The 19455-nt window shown below is 46.7% G+C and overlaps 1 protein-coding gene and 1 long non-coding RNA gene across 11 annotated transcripts in view; one reads left to right on the forward strand and one right to left on the reverse strand.

Annotated features, from left to right (window-relative positions):
• The window catches only part of LOC116790042, a 213284-nt gene that overhangs the window by 16809 nt on the left and 177020 nt on the right, over positions 1 to 19455 (reverse strand). The window contains exon 4 of the long non-coding RNA XR_004358234.1: positions 10836 to 10906. This is a non-coding gene — a long non-coding RNA (uncharacterized LOC116790042). The remainder of the gene's footprint in view (positions 1 to 10835; positions 10907 to 19455) is intronic.
• PAX2 (paired box 2) overlaps positions 1 to 19455 on the forward strand; it is a 102165-nt gene that overhangs the window by 11841 nt on the left and 70869 nt on the right. For 6 of the 10 annotated variants that reach the window (XM_032694624.1, XM_032694620.1, XM_032694627.1 and 3 more), the window contains exons 1-3: positions 218 to 778; positions 4499 to 4667; positions 5983 to 6180. In XM_032694624.1, the coding sequence (XP_032550515.1) occupies positions 736 to 778; positions 4499 to 4667; positions 5983 to 6180 (410 nt within the window). In that variant the 5' untranslated portion in view covers positions 218 to 735. Of the gene's footprint in view, positions 1 to 217; positions 779 to 4498; positions 4668 to 5982; positions 6181 to 19455 lie in introns of those variants that run through there. The other 4 variants (XM_032694625.1, XM_032694628.1, XM_032694621.1 and 1 more) reach the window with 2 other exon arrangements.

Genomic DNA, 19455 nt, shown 5'->3' on the forward strand with positions numbered 1-19455 from the left:
CGGCGCGCTGGCGAATCAGAGAGTGTCGGAATCTATTGCCTTTGTCTGACAAGTCATCCATCTCCGGGGAGGCGGGCGGGGGGCTGAGGGCGCTGCGGCTTTTAGAGAGACACACACCGGGAGCGGAGGCTCCAGTCTCCGGCCCCGGCTCCTCGCAAGCACTTCCCACCTCGGGCGAAAGTCCGCCGGCGCCGGATCCGCCGCCCGGCCGAGAGGAGGGGTCGCGCCCGCCCGCCGCTCGCCGCTTTCCCGGGGATTGCTACTCCGCTTTGAACTTAAATGAACTAGCCCCGGACCGCGGGAGGAGGAGGAGGAGGAGGGAGAGCCGCGTCCTCTGCGCCTTCTGCCGCCTGGCCGCCGGCCGCACCTTGCTCCAGCACCCCCTCCCCGCCGCCGGGGATGCTCTGAGCCCTCCCAGCCATGACACCCACCTGCCCCCCGGCGCCGCCAGTCCCTCGCTCCCACGGACTCTGCTGACTCCGCCAGCCCCGCCGCCCCGGCCCCCAAGGCCGGCGCAGCCCTCCCGCCCCCCGGAAAGTACTTCGCTGCCCGCTCCGCCGGGCAGGGGGCCCAGCGCACCCCGCCGCTCCCCTCCTTTCCTCTCCTTGTGTGCTTTTTTGTTTTGTTTTGTTTTCGTTTGTTTTGGTTTTTTTTTTTCTCCCCTAAGTCTTGAAGTTGAGTTTTAGAGGCGACACGGCGGCTTCAGCCGATTTCTTCCCCTTCCTTTGCCTCCCCATGGATATGCACTGCAAAGCAGACCCCTTCTCAGCAATGCACCGTGAGTACTGGAGCCCGGCTCCTCCCGCTGCTCTCCCTCCTTCTCATCCCTCCATTCTTCTTTCCCCAACCATCCTTCCTCACCTGACCCTCCTCCAGGTCCATCCTTTCACCCTGGCTGATACCGGGCTTAGAGAGGCGTTCAGAAGGCAGGACGGATACCGCCGGCCCGAGCGGCAGAGCGAGGATGCCGGGCATCCCCGGAGCCGGAGGCAGCAGACCTCCGTGCCGGCAGTGGGGCGGGGGCCAGGACCCCCAGTCCGGGGGCAGGGGCTATGTGCGGCTGTGCCTGTGCTACGAGCCGTGTGTGTGCGAAAGAAAGCACCCCCCGAAACAGAACTGTCCTCTGCAAAGACACTTTCCCCATCGCCCCTCAAACAACACGAGTTTATTCTGACTCGTGTCAGCCCCCGGGACGGACCCTTTCCTTGTCCGTGCCCCGCCGGGCCGGGGCTCCCCGCAACCCTGCTTGGCTTTAACCCCCCAGATTCCCCCGCGACCTGATGCTGTTTGCTTTGATTTCGGATTCCAGTGCCAGAGAGGGGAGATGCTAGTTTCAAATTAATGGCGAGTTAGTCGGTGACTGTTCCATGATTCGTTTTGGTTTGGCAAAAGGTTGGACTGCAGGAAAAATAGGACAATTTTATGGCTAGGAGATGGAGTGGTTTTGGAGGTTCCCAAGAAGTCACGATCCCTCCTGGTTTATTTACCAGATCCCCGGTGTGCATTTTAAATGCATTCCTGGCACAGACTAAAGTGCATTTCATGATATATTTTCAATTTAAAAAAACCTTTCCGTAAGACGAGGATGAAGGAAAGCGAAAAGCCTCCTTTACCAGGGACCGTAACAGGAATTTCCAGTGACTTTAATTTCATCATTCCCTTCTCAATTCAGCAGGGAAAATAATTCCGCGATTTAAATTAAAGAAGAAAAAATACAAATAGAAAGCCGAGATCGAGAGCACGTTGAGTCAGGAAATGAATAATTAAGAGCAATTTGTAACTTTTGACACTGAAACTTTTGAGGACACGCCCTGCCTGCTGCATAAAATACAAATCGAAAAGATATAAAATAGAAATACTTGAAGTTTAAAAAAAAAAATCCCGATTTTGCCGTGAGAAGGGAGGTTAAGAAATACAAACCCACTATTAGATCCCCAAACGTGGATGTAGGTAACTGTCTTTCTGTTTCCAAATAACTGATTTCCAGGATAAATTGCTTAAAATGTGGAGTTTAATTTCCGAAGACCTTTAACAGCAAACAGTCCGTGCATTAGGCATTATTTTTAGTTTTCAGCGGTGTGACCTGCTTTCAGATGCAATTGCAGTAATACCGCCTCCAGTATGATCCGGAACATATAAGCAGATGAAAGAGGTATTTCGCTGTCGCTGATTTTTTAGAAACTCCAGTGAGACTCATGAACAATTTTTGGCTTCCGATTAGGAAAAAAAAAAAAATCAACATCCGATTCGTTTCCTAAAGTGTCTTTCTAGAGCTACAGACCTGGATATTAGTAAGCAATTAAAACAGATGCGGGCGCAGGCTCCTGACACACAGACAGACAGCAACACAGGATCGGTACGGCAGCGGCACGGCTCGGTATGTGCATATACAGACGCCGGCACTTATATGCAGATAAATACATGTAAATATCTGACTGCTCCGATAGAAAGAACCTTAGAAAACCATAGGGCAGAGCAAAACAAACTCGTGTGAAAAGTACCCAGACTGCAATAATTTGAATTATTAATTTTTAATCTTTTTGCATCAGTTGCCTTTTAATACTTTGTAATGCGAGTTATAATAGGTGCTTTGAATTATTTATCATGGAGTTGCCGAAGAAATTGCTGTCTTGTAACTTTAGAGGCAACATGTGCAGAAGGGGTTCTGAACAAATGAAGGAAGCACAGAGCAACATATACCCGCAGGTTTTAGTGGTGGAAGACAAATATCCCTCATCCTCTCTAAAACTCTAAATATGCTTTAAAAAAAAAACTAACAAAAGAACGCAACAAATAACCCTGGTTCACCGAGGAACGACGAGGAAGCCTGTCGGCGCCCCGGCCGATGCAGCGGGGAGGGGATGTATGAAGGTGTTACTGAAAGGGTGGGGGAGATGGAAAAAACTCTATTTGTGCGAAAGGACTTGGATCGATCGCAGGGCAATGAGAGTTTCCACTAAGTTCAGAGCCAATAAGTCAGTGTCAGAAGCAAGGGAGAAAAAAAACTCAGTGAAAATACAAACAGATCATTTTTCAGCAAACTACAAAACGAACTAAGATCTCCTGGCGAGGAAGATACAGGAGGTTAGGGTTGTGTGAAAGGAAAGCTTTAATACAGTGTGCACTCCACAGCTATATCAGTTGGATATTCCAGAGATAGAGACACTGAGGTAGCACCGCCAGCGAAGCTGTACCGCCTGCGAGTGGGTATCTCCCCACGCCCGGGCAAAGACGAACTGCTCCCGGCTCTAACCTAGTCGTTTGATTCACAACCAACTGTCTTGCTGTATCCTAAAAGGAGATATTTCCCTTTATCCCTGTCAATCCGTTTCTCGTGCCCATGCTTAGCAGGTGCATGCTTATTTTTTTTTCTCCAAGTTATTTCTCGAAATGGAGAAAGACAGATCGGAAAAAAAGCCATCCTAGCAGTCCTATCTGAGAGAGGGCAGATTTTTGCCTGTAAAGGGGGGAACAGAAGAAAACGAAGCATTTTTAATTCTCCCTGAACTAGATTTGTGTGGTGGGAAAAAATACGGACCAGTGCAAGTCTGTCAGATTTTATTTTTTTTTTTTACGAGAGAATTTTTCCTGTAAAGATCGAAAGCAGATGAGAGAGAGAGTCCGTCTATAAAGGAACACTGGCTGCGGGACCAAAAATATTTTCTTTCTCTCCCCCTCCCTCTGTCTCCATTTCTTTCCCTTACTCTTTTTCTCTCTGAATCCCTTCAACTCGCAGCCCAAAATAACGGGAGAGGACGGCTTGCTTGGGGGACATGCCGCGGGGTGAGGGAGGGCGGAGTTCGCGAGGAACTGTAATTGACAGTGTGATGGAAAATCCTGGAAAGAAAATGAGAGAAAAAAGCCCAGGAGTAAAGAGAAGGGGGACTGCGGCAGAGTCCGCTCGGAGCCGCTAAGAGGTCGAGCTCCGGAGTTTAGGAGCTCCCCAACTCTGGGGAGAGGAGCGGGCGCGGGCACTGTCTCCGTCTTCGGCCCACCACAATGGCCCTGAGAAGCCACTGCTCCGGCATCCCGCTCGGGATCGCAGGAGGGAGAGTGGCTCTCCGGCCCAGAGACGGGAGGCGGCGTACGGGAAGCTGGAGGACAGTCCCCCTCCGACTCGGGAAAATTCACTCAGCCTTCTCATTCCTTTCCATCTTTCCTCCTTTCTCTTTTCCTCTTCCGTTATCTTTCTTCCTTTCTTAGTTCTTTTTTCCTCTGTCTTTCTTTCTTTTTCTTTTTCTTTCTTTCTCTCTCTCTTTCTTTCTTTCTTTTTCCTCTCATTCTCCCTGTTTTTTCCTCTTTCTTTCTCTTTCTCCCTTTTTATCATCTTCTCTCTCTCCCCAACGTCTTGTTCCCCATTCTCGACCCCCCGCCATCACCTCCATCCATCTATAATGACTGGAGATTTTGCAGTACGGGTGGTGAAGAATCCACGACTAACGGTGTGTTTCTGGTGTGCGTGGGTTGTTGTGTTTTTTTTTTATTTCTCTTTCCCCAGCAGGGCACGGGGGTGTGAACCAGCTCGGGGGGGTGTTTGTGAACGGCAGGCCCCTACCTGACGTGGTGAGACAAAGGATAGTGGAGCTGGCTCACCAGGGGGTGCGACCCTGTGACATTTCCAGGCAGCTGCGGGTCAGCCACGGTTGTGTCAGCAAGATCCTGGGCAGGTAAGGAAAGAGGTAGCTTCTTCCCCTCCCCTGGGATTGCGACGTTGCATCCCTTCCCCGCTCCGGTGTGACCTTCCGCCCTTCCCGCCGCACCGGGCTCCCCACTCCACGACCCCGAGCGGCCCCGGCACCTTCACGCAGTGGGAGCCCGCGGCTGAGCAGGGCCCCCTCCTCCAGCTGGCAAGGACGTGTTTCTCCCCTCCTCCCCCCTTCCCCCATCGGCGGTGTTTGAAAACTCCTGGGAAGACAAAATAATTTGCGAGGGTTGGGCAGGAGGGCGGGAAAGAAAAGGAATGGGAGAAGGAAACGAAAGAATGACAAAAAAAAAAAAAAAAAAAAAAAAGAAAAAGAAAAAGGCAGCCCCCAACAGCAACCAAAAAAATCCTAAAAAAAATCACAACAATCCGTGAGCAGCCTTACCAAATACACGGGTAAATAAACAAACAACGGGGCAAATAAATAAATAAATGCCCGCGGTAACCGATCGCCGCCAAATGTGGTATCAAATATCCCCAGGGGCTAGTCGGGGGGACCCGGCGCCCTGGTCCGGCCGCTCGGATGCGGAGCGGTGTCAGCAGGCGGCAGAGCCCCAGCCGCGGGTGCGTGCGGTGTGTGCTCTGCCGTGCCTTGGCAAGGCCAGGCCACAGACGCTGTCGCCAGCAGAGCTGATGGCCGGCGGGGAGCGAGGCTGGAACTGCCCTGTACGAGTACCCGCTTTCGAGGGACTCCTATGCGGGGATAAACCGCGCTCCCGCATCAGTCCCGAGTCGGGAGGCGCCGGCCAGGACAGTCAGGGCGGGGGGGGCGAGCCCGGCAGTGCCCGCTCCCCGCGCCCCCCTCCTCGCCCGCCCGGCCCGGTCCCGCGCTCGGCGGGTTCCCCTCCGGACGGTCGCACCGAGGAAAGGGTTTCTGCTTTATTTCCCGATCCCCGGGCCTGAAAGAAGTCTGTGCGTGTAAAGCGGTAGAAGGAGGAGGCAGCGCCCCTCGCTTCTCGCACACATAAAAAGGCACCAAAAAAAAAAAAAAAAAAAAGAAAGAAAAAAAAAAAGAAAGAAAGAAAAGAAGAGCGGGAGTGAGCCCCGGAGAGGCGAAGGGACTGCGTCAGCCCCAGCTCCAGGCGGCCTGGTGCCTCGCGGAGCCGCGCCATGCAGCGCCCGAGCGGCCGCGGCCCGACGCCGCACACCCGCGGGCCGAAGCCGAGGCGGGGCACGGGGCAGGGGCCCGCGGGGCGCTCCGAGGGGCAGCCGGGCACCGAGTGTTCGGGGACGACGGGGCCCTTCCCGGCACGACAGGTCGCTGACCCTCCTTTGTGCAGGTATTACGAGACGGGGAGCATCAAGCCCGGCGTGATCGGCGGCTCCAAACCCAAAGTAGCCACCCCCAAAGTAGTGGATAAAATCGCCGAGTACAAGAGACAAAACCCGACAATGTTCGCCTGGGAGATCCGGGACAGGCTACTGGCCGAGGGCATCTGCGACAACGACACGGTCCCCAGCGTCTCCTCCATAAACAGGTAAGAGTAACCCCGCAGCTCGCGGCCCAGTCGCATCTTTACGGCCCCATAAAATCCCTTTCAGCAGCGCGGACGGCCCAATCCTTCCTCGGTCAGGGTAGGTCCAACCTACTCCAGTCCCTCGCCCGCAGCGGGACCCCTGGGCATGGTCGAATGGGCGCTCCCCAGCCCCGCCGTGACCCCCGAGCCCAGTTCCGGGCAGCGGAGCCGACCCCGGCTGCCCGCGGCTCTGTGCCGGGGCTCGCTGTGCCCGCCGCAGGGCCGCAGTTTGTGCCCGCCGCCCGGCCCGGGGGGCAGGCGGGGGCCGGGGCAGCCGGCGCTGCTGCGGGAGCAGCTGAGTTCCCGCCGAGCAGCCTGGCGGTGCCGCAAGCTTTGGGGGCTGCTCGGGTTGGCGGGGACACGGGCGGCGGAGCTGGGTTTTCCCGTGTCTCTCCAATGCCTCTCTCGGGGTGTAGGTGATCGCCGGCCTTTCCAGGGTGTTAGACCTGTGAGTCGAAAGGCTGCCGTTATCTACTGCCAAGTCGGGCTCACAGCTGCGAGCCGCTGAGCGCGGGGGGAAGGATTCCCTTGTACCCACTCCTCCGGTTCACTCCTCATCGCTAGCTCGAGGGAACGGCTAAACTTGCCGGGCGATCCTTTCTCCGGCTGGGGAGCGCTGCTCCCCGCGCTCCCCGCGGCCCCGTCTTGATTTGATCCCTGCCCTCGCAGGAGGTTCGGCAGCAGGATCGATTCCGCACTAGCGAACGATTTCCCACCCCACCTCCTCCCCCGGCTGCTAGGGTGAGAATTTTGTCGGTGGAGGGACTCAGATTTGGTCTCAGGTTTGAGGTGACAAAAATAACCATGTGACAGGCAAAAAACCCGGATCGATGCAGGAGAAAAGGGACGGTAATAGATGTAATCGAGTACTAAGACACGTCAAAGCGCTCAAACTGTTCACATGCCTGCACCTTCAAACAACACGTACAGCAGATCTTCATACTTTGGAAATACACTACACTCTCGTCTACACAGTAAAAGTAATTATGTTGTTTTAGTGTAATGTATGCATAGATACCCCGACTATGCCCACAGAAATATAACCTCTAGAAAGAGTAACACAGGAATATTTGTAGAGGGTACATACATAGGCTCGAAATACCTCGCTGACAGAGTAAAAATAAATGAAATTTTGGACTCAACCCCAAATGTACAGCTCTTCTCACTCGAATAAATGTATATAGGGTATATGTAAATATGCATACAGGCTTTTTTTTGTGTCTACATAGATAAAAATGCACAAGTGAGTATATTGGCCCTTTTAATAAATAAAAAATTTAGCCTTTTTTTTAAGAATGGTGTATTTATAGCAAGGGAAGCAAAAAATAAATAGCAAGGAAAACACGGTGGTATTTTTTGTCTTGCACTTTTCATGGCAGATTTATCAAAATATGTCTAATAACTCAGACTGTGTATTTCTAAATCTGGCATCCTATATAAATGGGTTTTAATATTTTGCAAATGATATGGAATTATCCCAAATCATCTTGAAAACAGCAGGTAGAATTAGCTAGTGGAATGTACCTTGGCTAAGAAAGATTCCCTCAGACACACTGTCTCTGTAATATACTGCTAGGCTACCCTAGGAAATTATCCCTGTGTGTGCCATCTGTATTAAAATGGTTATTAAGTTATGAACAGGGTAACATAATACTGATCGGCTAATTATACACCCTCCTAAAAAACCTCCAGGTCTCTGTTACTCTCTCAGTCAGGTATTGAAATAATAACAGTTTGACATTCAGACACCTTACAAAGGCAGCTGTGGAAGGACAGCCAGCTATCCCTGTAAGGGATGGAGCTGGTGGTATGGAAGTCCAGAGGAACAGCTTTAGGCTCCTCGGAGGAATAACATGTATGGAATCAACACACATGTACAGCTAGCTCAAGGGGTGTCAGCATCCAAAAGTCACTGAAGCCTCAGCCTTATGCTTGCTGGACCCAATGCCTCCTGTCTGGGTTGTGATGTCCCAGGCAGAAGGCTGAGCGCCAGATTTTGATCCCACCTTTGCTACCAGTTTGTAGGAGGGCTTTGGAAATTTTGTACCTCAGTTTCCCCACCCTGGAAATGAAAACTGATCTTTCTCAGAAGGAAGTGGAAGCAGATGTCAGTTAGATTGCACTTATAAAACACTTTGAGGACAAGTGTTTTGTAGCAACTAAGTATTATTATACTTAAGAGGCTCAGCTGTGACCCACCACTGCGATGGCATTTGAGTGTGTAGTCCCCAAGGCTCAAGAGCATTTTGGTTTCATATGATTTAGTCTTTCCCCATCCCTTTTGAAAATTCAGACCCAGCTTCCCACCGCTCACCTTCGTATGAGGCTCCCAAAAACTCACATCTGTGAGGAAGTGAGCCCATCATATCACAGGTCGTAAAATTTGCAAGTTTAACCTAGACAAGAACAGGACAGCAAACTGGAAGAAAATTGCAGTGGAATAGGAAATATTGAGTATATAAGGGCCTGATCCTATTGCCGTGGAGAGTAGCGTGAACTTTATCACTCCAGTGACTTTTGTGACTCCAGTTCACAGAACTCACAAACACAAAGAAGGGACTAAGTTCACAATTAAATACATATTTTTCTCTCTCCCACTGTAAAAATACACATACAGAACCTGGTCAGTTCTTTGTAACAACACATCCATTACCTGTGGTACAATCACAGTCTGGAGCTAATCTAACACTCTGAGTCTCTGAGCAGCTTCAGATAGATAACAATTTTAAAAAACAGCTTTCAATAACTGTCTTCTTATTTCTGCAAAATATGGAGTTTCCAAAGAAAATTTTGCATTGGTCCAGTGTCCAGAACTGTTAGAACTATATGAGTGTTTTAACATTTTAAGACAATTAGAAAGACATTTATAGAAATAGAAGTTACCTATGTCCCTAGATAGACTGTGAATACCGCGCTTTAAAATGGTGATGTCCTTGTGGGTAGGAAAAAAACTACTTTTGATTATCGTAAGATTTTCTCAAAACGCATTAATTACATGTCATTTTCTTTCTGAGATTTAGTCTATCATTAGCAAAAGCTTCTGGGTGAGATACTACAAAACAACAGTTTCAATTTCAATTTTAAAGTCTCCCTTAAACATTTTTAAAATCTGTTTTTCATTAATTTTTTTTTTTTTTTTTTGCGATACATTAATTCTGTTTGCCTACATTGCACTGATCTGCCAGTATTGCACTGAGAATACCAGGACACATTTGGGACAATGTAATTCAGTATTGAGATTTATCAGAAACTTGTTTATACTAAACTCATGCAGATAAAGGGTAGATATAAGCTCTAGCGAAAAACATGACTTAAATACGCCATAGAGATTCAGGAAAAAATATTAAAGTCTTGTGCTACGCAGTAGGTTTCTTCTACTTATGGCAAAAAAGTCTAGAGAATATACCAGTTATTAAGCAAAGCGCACCAGAAATTACAGGATCAAGATAGAGCAGTTACTCTGAGCCAAGAGCTTTCCTGTTCACACTTCCTACACCTAGGTACTATACAGTATAAACCAATTGTGTACATGGTAGGTGTATACAGATAAATATATACACAAATGTATACGTGCATATATGTAAACACACATACAAACACTGCATGGAATTGAGAAGCAGGCAAATGACAGAAGATCTCAATTCTTTGGTAAGCAATTAATGCTTACATTAAGTCACTTGAGCACCTTGCTTTTTGAGCACCCTGCCAGCCCAAACTTTTCCATCTATAATATGACTATAAACCAGACATTTTTGGTCACTTCAGGTTTCAAGTGAATTTAGGTACTGCTGTAAACTTTGAGGCACTCTTCTAAGAAAGAACTTGGAGGCAGTGAGAATTTTTCCTTTGTTTAGCAGCACACACAGTTCGCCTAAGAACACAGGTCCCTTGAGATAATAATCATCACCCTTTTGAATTAGACAGCGTACTTTAGTAGGAACAGGACGCAGCACATCATGGGCGTGTGTTCACAGTTGCACAGCAAGTGATGCAATCGACATCATAGTTTAAGCACTATTTCCTGCTTCTCTTAAATTATTCTCTTGGATTAAAGAATGATGTCCAGAAAGGCAAAGCAAACCAACTTCCCCCCAGTTTGTTGCTCTCTCCCAAGTCTTCTGCAGCCGGGTTCAGTACTCGTGATTCCCAGCTAGTCCTTATCCAAAGAATGCCAAAGCTAAAGCATTCTAGAGTTCAGTCAGCCTTCCGGATACACTTTGGACCCTGAGTTCCTCAGAGTAGATCTAACTAATGCCCCATGACAGAGAATAGAATTTAGTGGATATATTATCTCAGTCAAACTGTTAGAGGTTTTTTTGATCTTCTTTTAGGCATTGGGTATCCATTAATTTCTAGTGTTAAGCATTTGATTTAGGAAGATGTTTCCATTTTCAGGATATAGCAATTGGCTAATGATGCCCAGTTAAAGTCTCAAATAATTAGGTGCTTTTAAAAATACGTATGGAAAGACACATACACTGACTTGGGTTATAAAGACCACTGAAATATACTTGTACGCTGAAATATTATTGAGCACGTGGCCAATTTCAGTGGCTATAGGCAGGCCTGTAGTTTAGAGCAAAGAACGGCATATTAGGACATCAGATTTCTCTTACCAGTTCTGCCGTTAATTTTCTGATTGATCTTGGGCAGGTGACACAGACTCCTTATGAGGCTGCTTTGCCATCTGTAAAATGAAAATAACAGCTTTTAGCTACCTCTATAAAACTCAGTGTGATCTTTCAGTAAAAATGTCCATCGAGTTCAACATGTAACCAGAAAAAAATTCAAAAACTGGAGCTAGGCTGTTTTACGTCAGTTAGGCTTTAGCTCATGCAAAGGAGATAGAATTGAACAGAATCACAGTTGAGGTAAATGTAATGTCTCAAGACAAACAATCAAGTCTGGAAAAAGGCAGGCGCAATAGGGCAGGGGCTGTGTTATATGCGGAAGAAATCAGTGTTATGCAAACAGAGCTTTCTGAGTCACTGTCCCCAGCCAGCCGCACTTGAGAATTTCCCCAAAGGACATCCTGGCCAAACTCACTGGTGAATCTCTTCCTGGTTTTGCCACCAAACAAATCTGGAATTCTTGGAGGACAAGGCAATGAGGCTAGGGAGAAGCCGGAAGAGTACAGAGTATCTCTAACGGCAGCTTGTTCATAGCGATCGCAAGTAGTGACAACTGCATTGCCTGCAGTGAACACGGGGCGATCGCACAGTTTTAACCTGCAGTTGTGCGTGTGTGTGTGTCACACAAACCTATCACCACTGTCAGCATTTAGTAGCCACAAGTCAGTTTGCTCAATATAGAGACCAAATATTTGACTCATCACGTAGACTGGATTTGCCTCTGTCTGACGTTGTGTTGGTGCAAAGGAGGGGTGAAGAAAACTTGTCCAACAGTGCTCAACAGAGATTACCAGGTTTCAGAACCTGGCACCTCCTAGTGCACACAGAAGAAATTCGGGGTCCTAGCAGGAATCCTCTCTCTTAGTTGATGCTGAATCTAAGGTTGTCATGCGATTTCCTGCATCAGGGCATGCTCTCAAGGTAGAAGACTTCTACTGCCAGTTGCTGTCAGCTGAGCAAAGAACGCAATTGGGTCACACAGGGTTTCATTACAGGGAATATACTCCTTTAAATTCAGACTCTTTTCCATCAGACACAAACCTGGTATTATCTTCTTTTTATCATTGCAAATAAAGGACGGGCTCATAAAGCAGAGGTTACAGACAATGTTACTGCAGCTGAAAGAGTAAATGAATGCTCACAGCATTTCTCTTTGTCTTATTCATCGTATCTGGCCACTGGAAGGTTGGAAGGGGGGAACTACAATAAGCTAGCTGCGTTTTTTTCTAATTTTCATACTGGAGAGATATTAGCTCAACAGAGGCAGTCAGCAAGTAAAATTGGTTGTGCCTGGGAAGTTTTGAGCTCCCTGTTCTGCGAACCTCGAAGTTCAGAGCCGTATTGGTCCCTTTATCACCTAAAATTCCCAATCCTTCCTTTTTTTTATAGATGTACAGAAAGCTTGATTTTTGCTGGAAGTTGAATATTTTCAAGCTTTTGCAAGTAGTGAATGATTGCTACATTTTGCCATAGAGGTAGCTGCATTTCTGTGCTGGGTGAGTGAGTCTTATGGAACTAAATCTCATTTACCAGAATCACTATTATGTGAAAAAACTCATTTGACTTTGGGAGAAAAGAGGAGAAAATATAAGTGGCTTGGCCAAGAAATGATGAAGTGGTGAGAACAATATAGTGATCTGAAGGGCATAGTCTTTCCAACAGGAAAGGAATTATTCACGTTTAAACAAAGCAGTATAGCCAGGAATGAAGGGAGGGAAATAAGAGAGGAAACATTTAAATGGTAGCAGAAGGTATCCCCTGATAGGGAGGTCCATTAAATTGTGGAATTGCATCCCACAGGAATTCCTGATTTCTTGGAATAACAAGGTGGCATTAATAACAAGCAAATATACAACAAGAAATAATCTTGTATTGGCTAAAGCGATAGATAATGGTCTAACAGGCCAGCAGGACCTTTTATGATATGATGATGTGATGCATACAAAACAAAGTCGTGTTTTCAGACGTATATCAAATAACCAAAAAATCCCATCTCTAATCCTAAAAAGCCCATTCAAACAAAAGATTTTCGTATAACTTGAATAAAAATATATGACTTCAAAACAGTTGAACAAGGTTGAGCTTCACTTAGAGTCCATTATCTTTAACTGAGGCACATTGATATTTAAATGGAGTTTAGGCTCTACTTAAAACCAGTAAAATATTTAGAGATTCCCCTTTTGAGGTCAGTCTCTATAAATGAAAAGGTAGAGACTTCTGAAAGCATTTGCCATTGGTCTGACATCCACACAGCTAATGATGATTACTACCCATGAAAGCATCAGAAAGGTTTGAGTTTTTCTCCCAAATATTGTTCTTTAAACTGAGACTAACAGAAACGAGGATTTTTCCACTGTAATCCAAATTAACCTATTGGAGCCTATACATGTATAGCATATTTACCTGTCCCAACTGTTTAAAAATGCCAAGACAGAGCCTAAACTGTGTAATTGGCATAAAAATCATAAGCAGTTGTAACACAATGTGGGTTTGTTTTTACTTGTTTTCTCTTTTCTACTCTAAATTTTAAAAGGGATTTGGATATCTGACTCCCATTAAACAACTTTAAAAACACCTTAACAATGCAGTCCTTTGAGTCTTCAGAGAGCAGACAGGCCCCTTTTCAAGCCCCCACAGGCAATGGAAACATACTTCATTAAATGAGAACTGAAATTCTCATGCTACCACTTGACTAGAGGATCTGGAAAACCCACAAAAAACACCGTTAGGCTTGTGATGAAATACTAGCCAGTATGATATTCAGCACTGGCCTCCAGTTTTCTCTAGTGCCAGTAACTGAGGGCTGCTTTGGTAGCACTTATATGGCTATCTACCCAGCTGAAAATCACAAATCTAATCACTTGGTTTCCAAAGTCCTCAGAGTGCACTTACAAATATTCATTTCCAATCAATTTGCACCTGCTAATATTTCTCAACGCTCACATGTGATGACAGAGTCAGAAGCAGTGCTGGTGCTTATTATTTCTATAGCAATAGCATAAAGAGGCTCTGTGCATAGATCACAACCCATTGTCCAAAACAGGCACAGCATAAATAGGAATTTCTTCTGAGAGGCTCTTTTAGAAAATCAGTATATACGCATGTCTTCTTTTACACCGTCCCCTTAGCTTCTACTAGGCTCATAATTCAGACAGTCCTCGAGCTTTCAGGGGTCCTGAAACAAACATCTTTGTCTGTCATAGGAAATGAGATATCTGGGAAGGGCTCACTCATCAAGTCCAAGTCTAGGTAAAAGGCAGAGCAAAACTGGAGAGTCCTTTTCTTTGGGTTCATATCTGACAAGACGGAGGCTGAACACTGGCTAGGCTGCAACAGCCTTCCCCCCTCTTCCATGATAAGTAGGCATATAAATAAATAAATAAATGGCATCCTAACTGCACTGAGAACTCAATAAAACAATCACATCAAATATGAGGAGGTATAAATCTCATGTCTGCACAGGTAACCCACTCAATTGCTTTTATTATGGCTCAGCCTGACTCCATTTATTACCATCCGTGGCCTGGGTGAAGGATGTTTGCATGGAGGGTGGTCTCCTGGTGAAATCCTATCCCTGGAGCAGTGACAATCAACCCATACAGAGGTGGATTTTGGTGGGGAGACCAAAGGCAGATCCATCTGTCTGCATGAAAACCAATCAATAACGCTGTAACTAGACCCCTTGTCACTGGGAAATGGACAACACAATAGTTCAATCCTGGAGCCATAGGAGAGGAATAGTTGTGGTTGGGGTGTGAAGAATGACAGGACGTATGCATGAACTGTTTGAGACATATGGAGAGAATACATCTGTCTATATAGATACTGAGGAGGAGTGAAGGTATAGGAGAAGTGTAGAGGGTACATTAATACATAGTAGGCAAATTTGAAAGGCTGATGTGTTCTGAGGTGGGCATGGGGAAGGAAAAAGCAGAACTATACTCCATTCTTTTGCACAGGACATTTATACAGGGACTGTGAGTGCAATGCAGAGAGGCACCTTTGGGGAAATGTGCCTGCTGGTTGGATACTACACATGAGTATATCAGTACATGGTAGAGAACACATATCTCTGAGCAGGCACATAGATGGTGAACAAAATGCTAGTAGGCAAAAGGAAGCATATGCGTGAGTTTGATGTGCTCAGGGAAGGATATTCCTTTGTCCTTTGTCCGTCTCGGGATTTATGTGTGTACTAGTTTTGACAGAGAGGAGGATGTGCCAAAAGCCTGAGCTAACAGACTGTGAGTCCACAGATACACTTCCCAGAAAATGCTAAGTATGAAACATTTACCCAAACCTCACTGTTAATTCAGGAAGGGAGATTCTGGTGGCTTGTCTCTGCCTGTGTGAAAAATGGAAATAGGACATTTCTTGCTTCTGTCATTCCCTACCTCTGCAGTTCCTGTAGCATCTCTAAAAACTGCACAGTGTATTGTTCCTCAGGCTTCTAGCAACTTCCCCAACACATGCACACATGCATACACACATAAGGATGCTGGAGTTTGCCTCTACTAACTGTTCCCTTCTGGGGGCCAATTTAGTTTTTATTTGTTTAGCTCTGTTTTGAACAGGTCCTCCTCCTTCCAAGGTAAGAACCCTTCCCTCTCTGCAGGGTCCAAGGCATAAGGGTTAAACATCCATCTCTGATTGGGAGACAAATTGTGTGAAGAATTGTGATCAGCTCAGTTCAAAATGCCTACCACTGTATTTCAGTTGAGAAAGGTGGTATCCATGTTTTGCAAGGCAGAGTGATGTCTGTTAATTTGTAAAAGGAAAAGCAGAGACTGTAACCAGATGACAGTCACAAATGAGACCCTCACATATCTGTCAGACAGGATGCCCTGCACCACCTCTAGTTTCAGGGTAGTTTGCATGGTTCTGGCAACAAAAACAGCACACATTTCACTGGCTAGGAAAGGTTAATATCCTAGCCCTTTGATTCCCAGTACTAGTCCTCATTTGTTTCAAGCTGGGCCAAAATATAAGTGCAAACTCATTATCCCACTACCCACTTTCATGCTCTCACTTTAAAATTGTACTAGTCTTTAGGCACCAACGTTTGGGATCTTCTTAAAGGGAGTATTGCCTTTCAATATACTCATGTTTCTCTAAAAATTCTTTTAAGAACAGATTTTGGTAATCTGCCTCTAAAAAGAAAGATCACACCACAATGCAGCTATGTAATAGTGCCTGCTGTTGATATCTGCCTAAATTCAGGCCACTCCTTGGTGGATTAAGTGTAGATTTTGAGCTTGAAAAATTTAACATTTATACATACATTACACATAAAAAAAAATTATATACACGTTTATAAAGTCAATATGGAAGGGAGGAGATATAGAAGACAAGAGAAGAGAAGAGGAAGGAATAACATTTGTGAAGAAAAGGACATCATGTTGGCACACTGAGTGCACAGGGAAAGTGTATTTCTGGGATATGCTGTGTACAAATGGTCCAAGTCTATGCAAGTAGAGGTAGAGTGGAAAATGTGCAATGTCACAAATTCCCTTTCCCTCTGGAACAACAGCAAATTTAGTGTTTAAAAGAGATAATATTTGTGGTGCCGACTGTGGCAGACAGAGCCACAACATCAAGCTCCCAGAATAGGTAGAGAGCACAGTTGGGTAGGACTGGGGTAGGAAAGGGCAAGACATAAAGATGGAGGGAAAGGCTAAGGTAGATTTGACTTGGAAACTGTCAAAATCAGAGCTGCTGTGGTTTTATAGAAGGCAGTTTAGGCCACTGTGCCAAACAAGATGCAGAGCATCATTTAATATTGACATCCCACTCCCTAATGCGGCTTTAACAATTTCAGGCTACACATATGCCTGAGTTTGGGGTCTGTGTAAATGAAGGCAGCCAGGATGGGAACAGTGTGTCTGACTGTGTGCAGATTCTTGTGAGGTACACAAGCTGGAGAGCAGGGAGGAACTGCATGGGTGAGTCTTTATGCTTGCACGTGAGAAAGCATGTGTAAATTTGTAAAAAGAGGACTGCCCTGATTCTAAACCCCCTTCGCAGTTTACATGAGTTTTTGTGACCTGCAAATATTTAAAGAAAAATACATGCCTCTGGGTGACCCTGCTATGGCTCTTGATGCCCAGCAGGCAAAACTGGCAGAGCTGGTGGCACAGAGAGACATGAAATGGAAGGGAGTGTGGCCCATTTCATGTGGATGTGTATAGAAGGAAATGCCCCTGGCACAGTGAAAGACAGCGGATAAGTGATGCTGGGGAATACAGTCTCTTTAGAAGCGTGCAAAAGGAGGGTGCCAGCCCTGTAAATGAAACATTAGTACTGCTTAGAGCACCACCTTTCCAAAATGAAAGCACCTTCTGCATCATTTGAATGTGCTACAGGATCATTCTGTGCACAGTGAAGTAATTTGAGCATGGAAACCCGGGTGCATTTGTACAGATAAACTGCTGAGTCTCTATTGTTCCACCAGACAACCTTCTCTGTAATGGATATTTGGGCGAGACATGCCCTATACCCCATGACATGTGTACAAGGAGGAGCACAGGCATATCACTAGGGCAACATGTCCAGCTGGGAGTATAGACTTATAGCCAGTAGGTATTATTGGTCTGTGTAAGAACTAAGAATAGTCTCATCCATGAAAACTATGTCACAACTCTGCAGTTACATGCAGGGAGTCATAGTGGTGAGCAAAGGCACAGCAGTACGTGCTAGTTTTGGGGACTCTGCGGGGGATTCTGCGTGACCGCTTCCCGATGGCAAGACAGTCTTGTAAATGAACTGATGAACCATGGCTGTAAGCAGATGCGTGGGGCAGTCCTAGCAGTGCTCATACCTTCATCAGCAGCTCTTTGGGGCAGACCTGGGGATAAGGTACTATGGCAGCCATACTACCAACATGCTGAGGAAAACGCAACTGGTGAGATGAGCAGTATCAGTAACACTTGTGCAAGTGTGTGGATGATTAAGTGGCATCTGCTGAGATGTGTGAACACAGAAGGCGTATGGCAGGGCAGTTAAATATATACAAGAAAATGTCATGTACAAATGTGGGTGCACGTGCCTTTTGCGGGTACCAGTGCAACTGAGGGAATGAGGGGCGTATATGGTATGATATATTTGTCAGGGAGAGGTTGTGTGGTGGTTCACTTGATACATGATACAAGAAGGGGATACATGGGGATAGTTGGGGCAGACGAGATTACACTAAAGGAAGTATTTCTAATTACAGCTATAGTTTAATGCACTGGACCCTGCTCTCCTCTCCTCTCCCCTCCCCTCCCCTTGCACTCTTCTCCTCATTACTCAGGTTATCTTGTTTGGGTTAAGAGGCCAATTTCAACAGACTATAATTGAAGAGTGAAGAGAATCTGATAAGATAAGGAAGGGACATCATTCCTCAAGGGATCAATAGAGGTTTCATGTTCCTCCTTCCCCTGCTGTGTCCCTAACACGCTAACACTCTGTGTCCATGGGCCTGGTTTATTTGCTCTGCTTGTCTGCAAGACTAGAAGGGAAGTGCGGGAGTAGAGGGAGGCTGTAGCCTCTGTCTGTCACACAGCCAGAGCAGGGGAAGGGGCGTAATGAAGGGACCACGGGGGCACCAGAGGCGATATGGTCTCCTCTGGGAGTCATGAGGAGGCAGGGAGGTGACAAGCCTGATGCCCTTCTGGCTCTGGCAGGAGCACAGCCTCACAGGGGAGGTGTTCACCTTTGGCCCTTCATCTCGGCATTGTGCTCTTCAAGGAAGGGATATTGATAACTTTTCTAGATTTAGGCTTGCTTTCCCTAGCATCCATGTGCAGACAAGTTCAAGCTTTTCATAAGCACTCACAGGGTGACCTGTCAGGGCCCCTCAGGGTGAGAGAGGTTATAATTACCCCTTCTACAGGGAGTGCTGGTAGCTGCTCCTGACTAAGTTTATGTAAGGATCTGAAGTTCAGGCTTGACAGACCCAGTATCTTACAAGCTGTTCTTAGCAGTATTTTACAAGTTGTTGTTAGCAGTTCTTTGGACCAAACCAGCACGAGAAGATCCCCTTAAGAAACACGGAGCTGTCTCAGCAGTAAATACAGGTCCCCTCATGGTAGGGCTGCCAGGGCTCCCACACTGCACAGGCAGAGTTTGGTCCACCCTGACCATGCTCCTTAGCAGGAAGATGCGCATCTTGCAGAAGCAACATGAGATCCACAGGAATCCATGCCCATGTGAGATCCATATGAATGTGCAGGCAGCTGGGGCACTGGGAAGAAGTCCCTCCAGGAGGCCCAGCCTCTCACATCAGGCAAGCTCTGCATTCCCTGCAGCTTGCGTAGGAACGCTCAGGCACGGGGAGACGAGCTGAGAGGTCAGCACAGAATCCAGTGCAGATCCCATACAACAGGGCTGGCAAGCTGCTGGAGAGACTGAGACTCAGAGGGGTCTGGGGCTGAGATATCTTCTTCCAGCTGATTTCTCTTTTATTTTTAACACCCAGAGAAACAGACGCTGAGAGCAAGTCAGTCATGCAGCGAGCATGTGGCAGAGTTGGGAATACAACCCAGATCCCCTGACTCCCAACCTCAGGCTTTAACCACTAGACCATGCTTCCCTCTAAGCCACCTTGAACTTTCCTCAGTGAGGA

Source organism: Chiroxiphia lanceolata, chromosome 8, assembly GCF_009829145.1.
Source record: "Chiroxiphia lanceolata isolate bChiLan1 chromosome 8, bChiLan1.pri, whole genome shotgun sequence".
In the NCBI taxonomy this organism is placed as follows: Eukaryota; Metazoa; Chordata; class Aves; order Passeriformes; family Pipridae; genus Chiroxiphia; species Chiroxiphia lanceolata.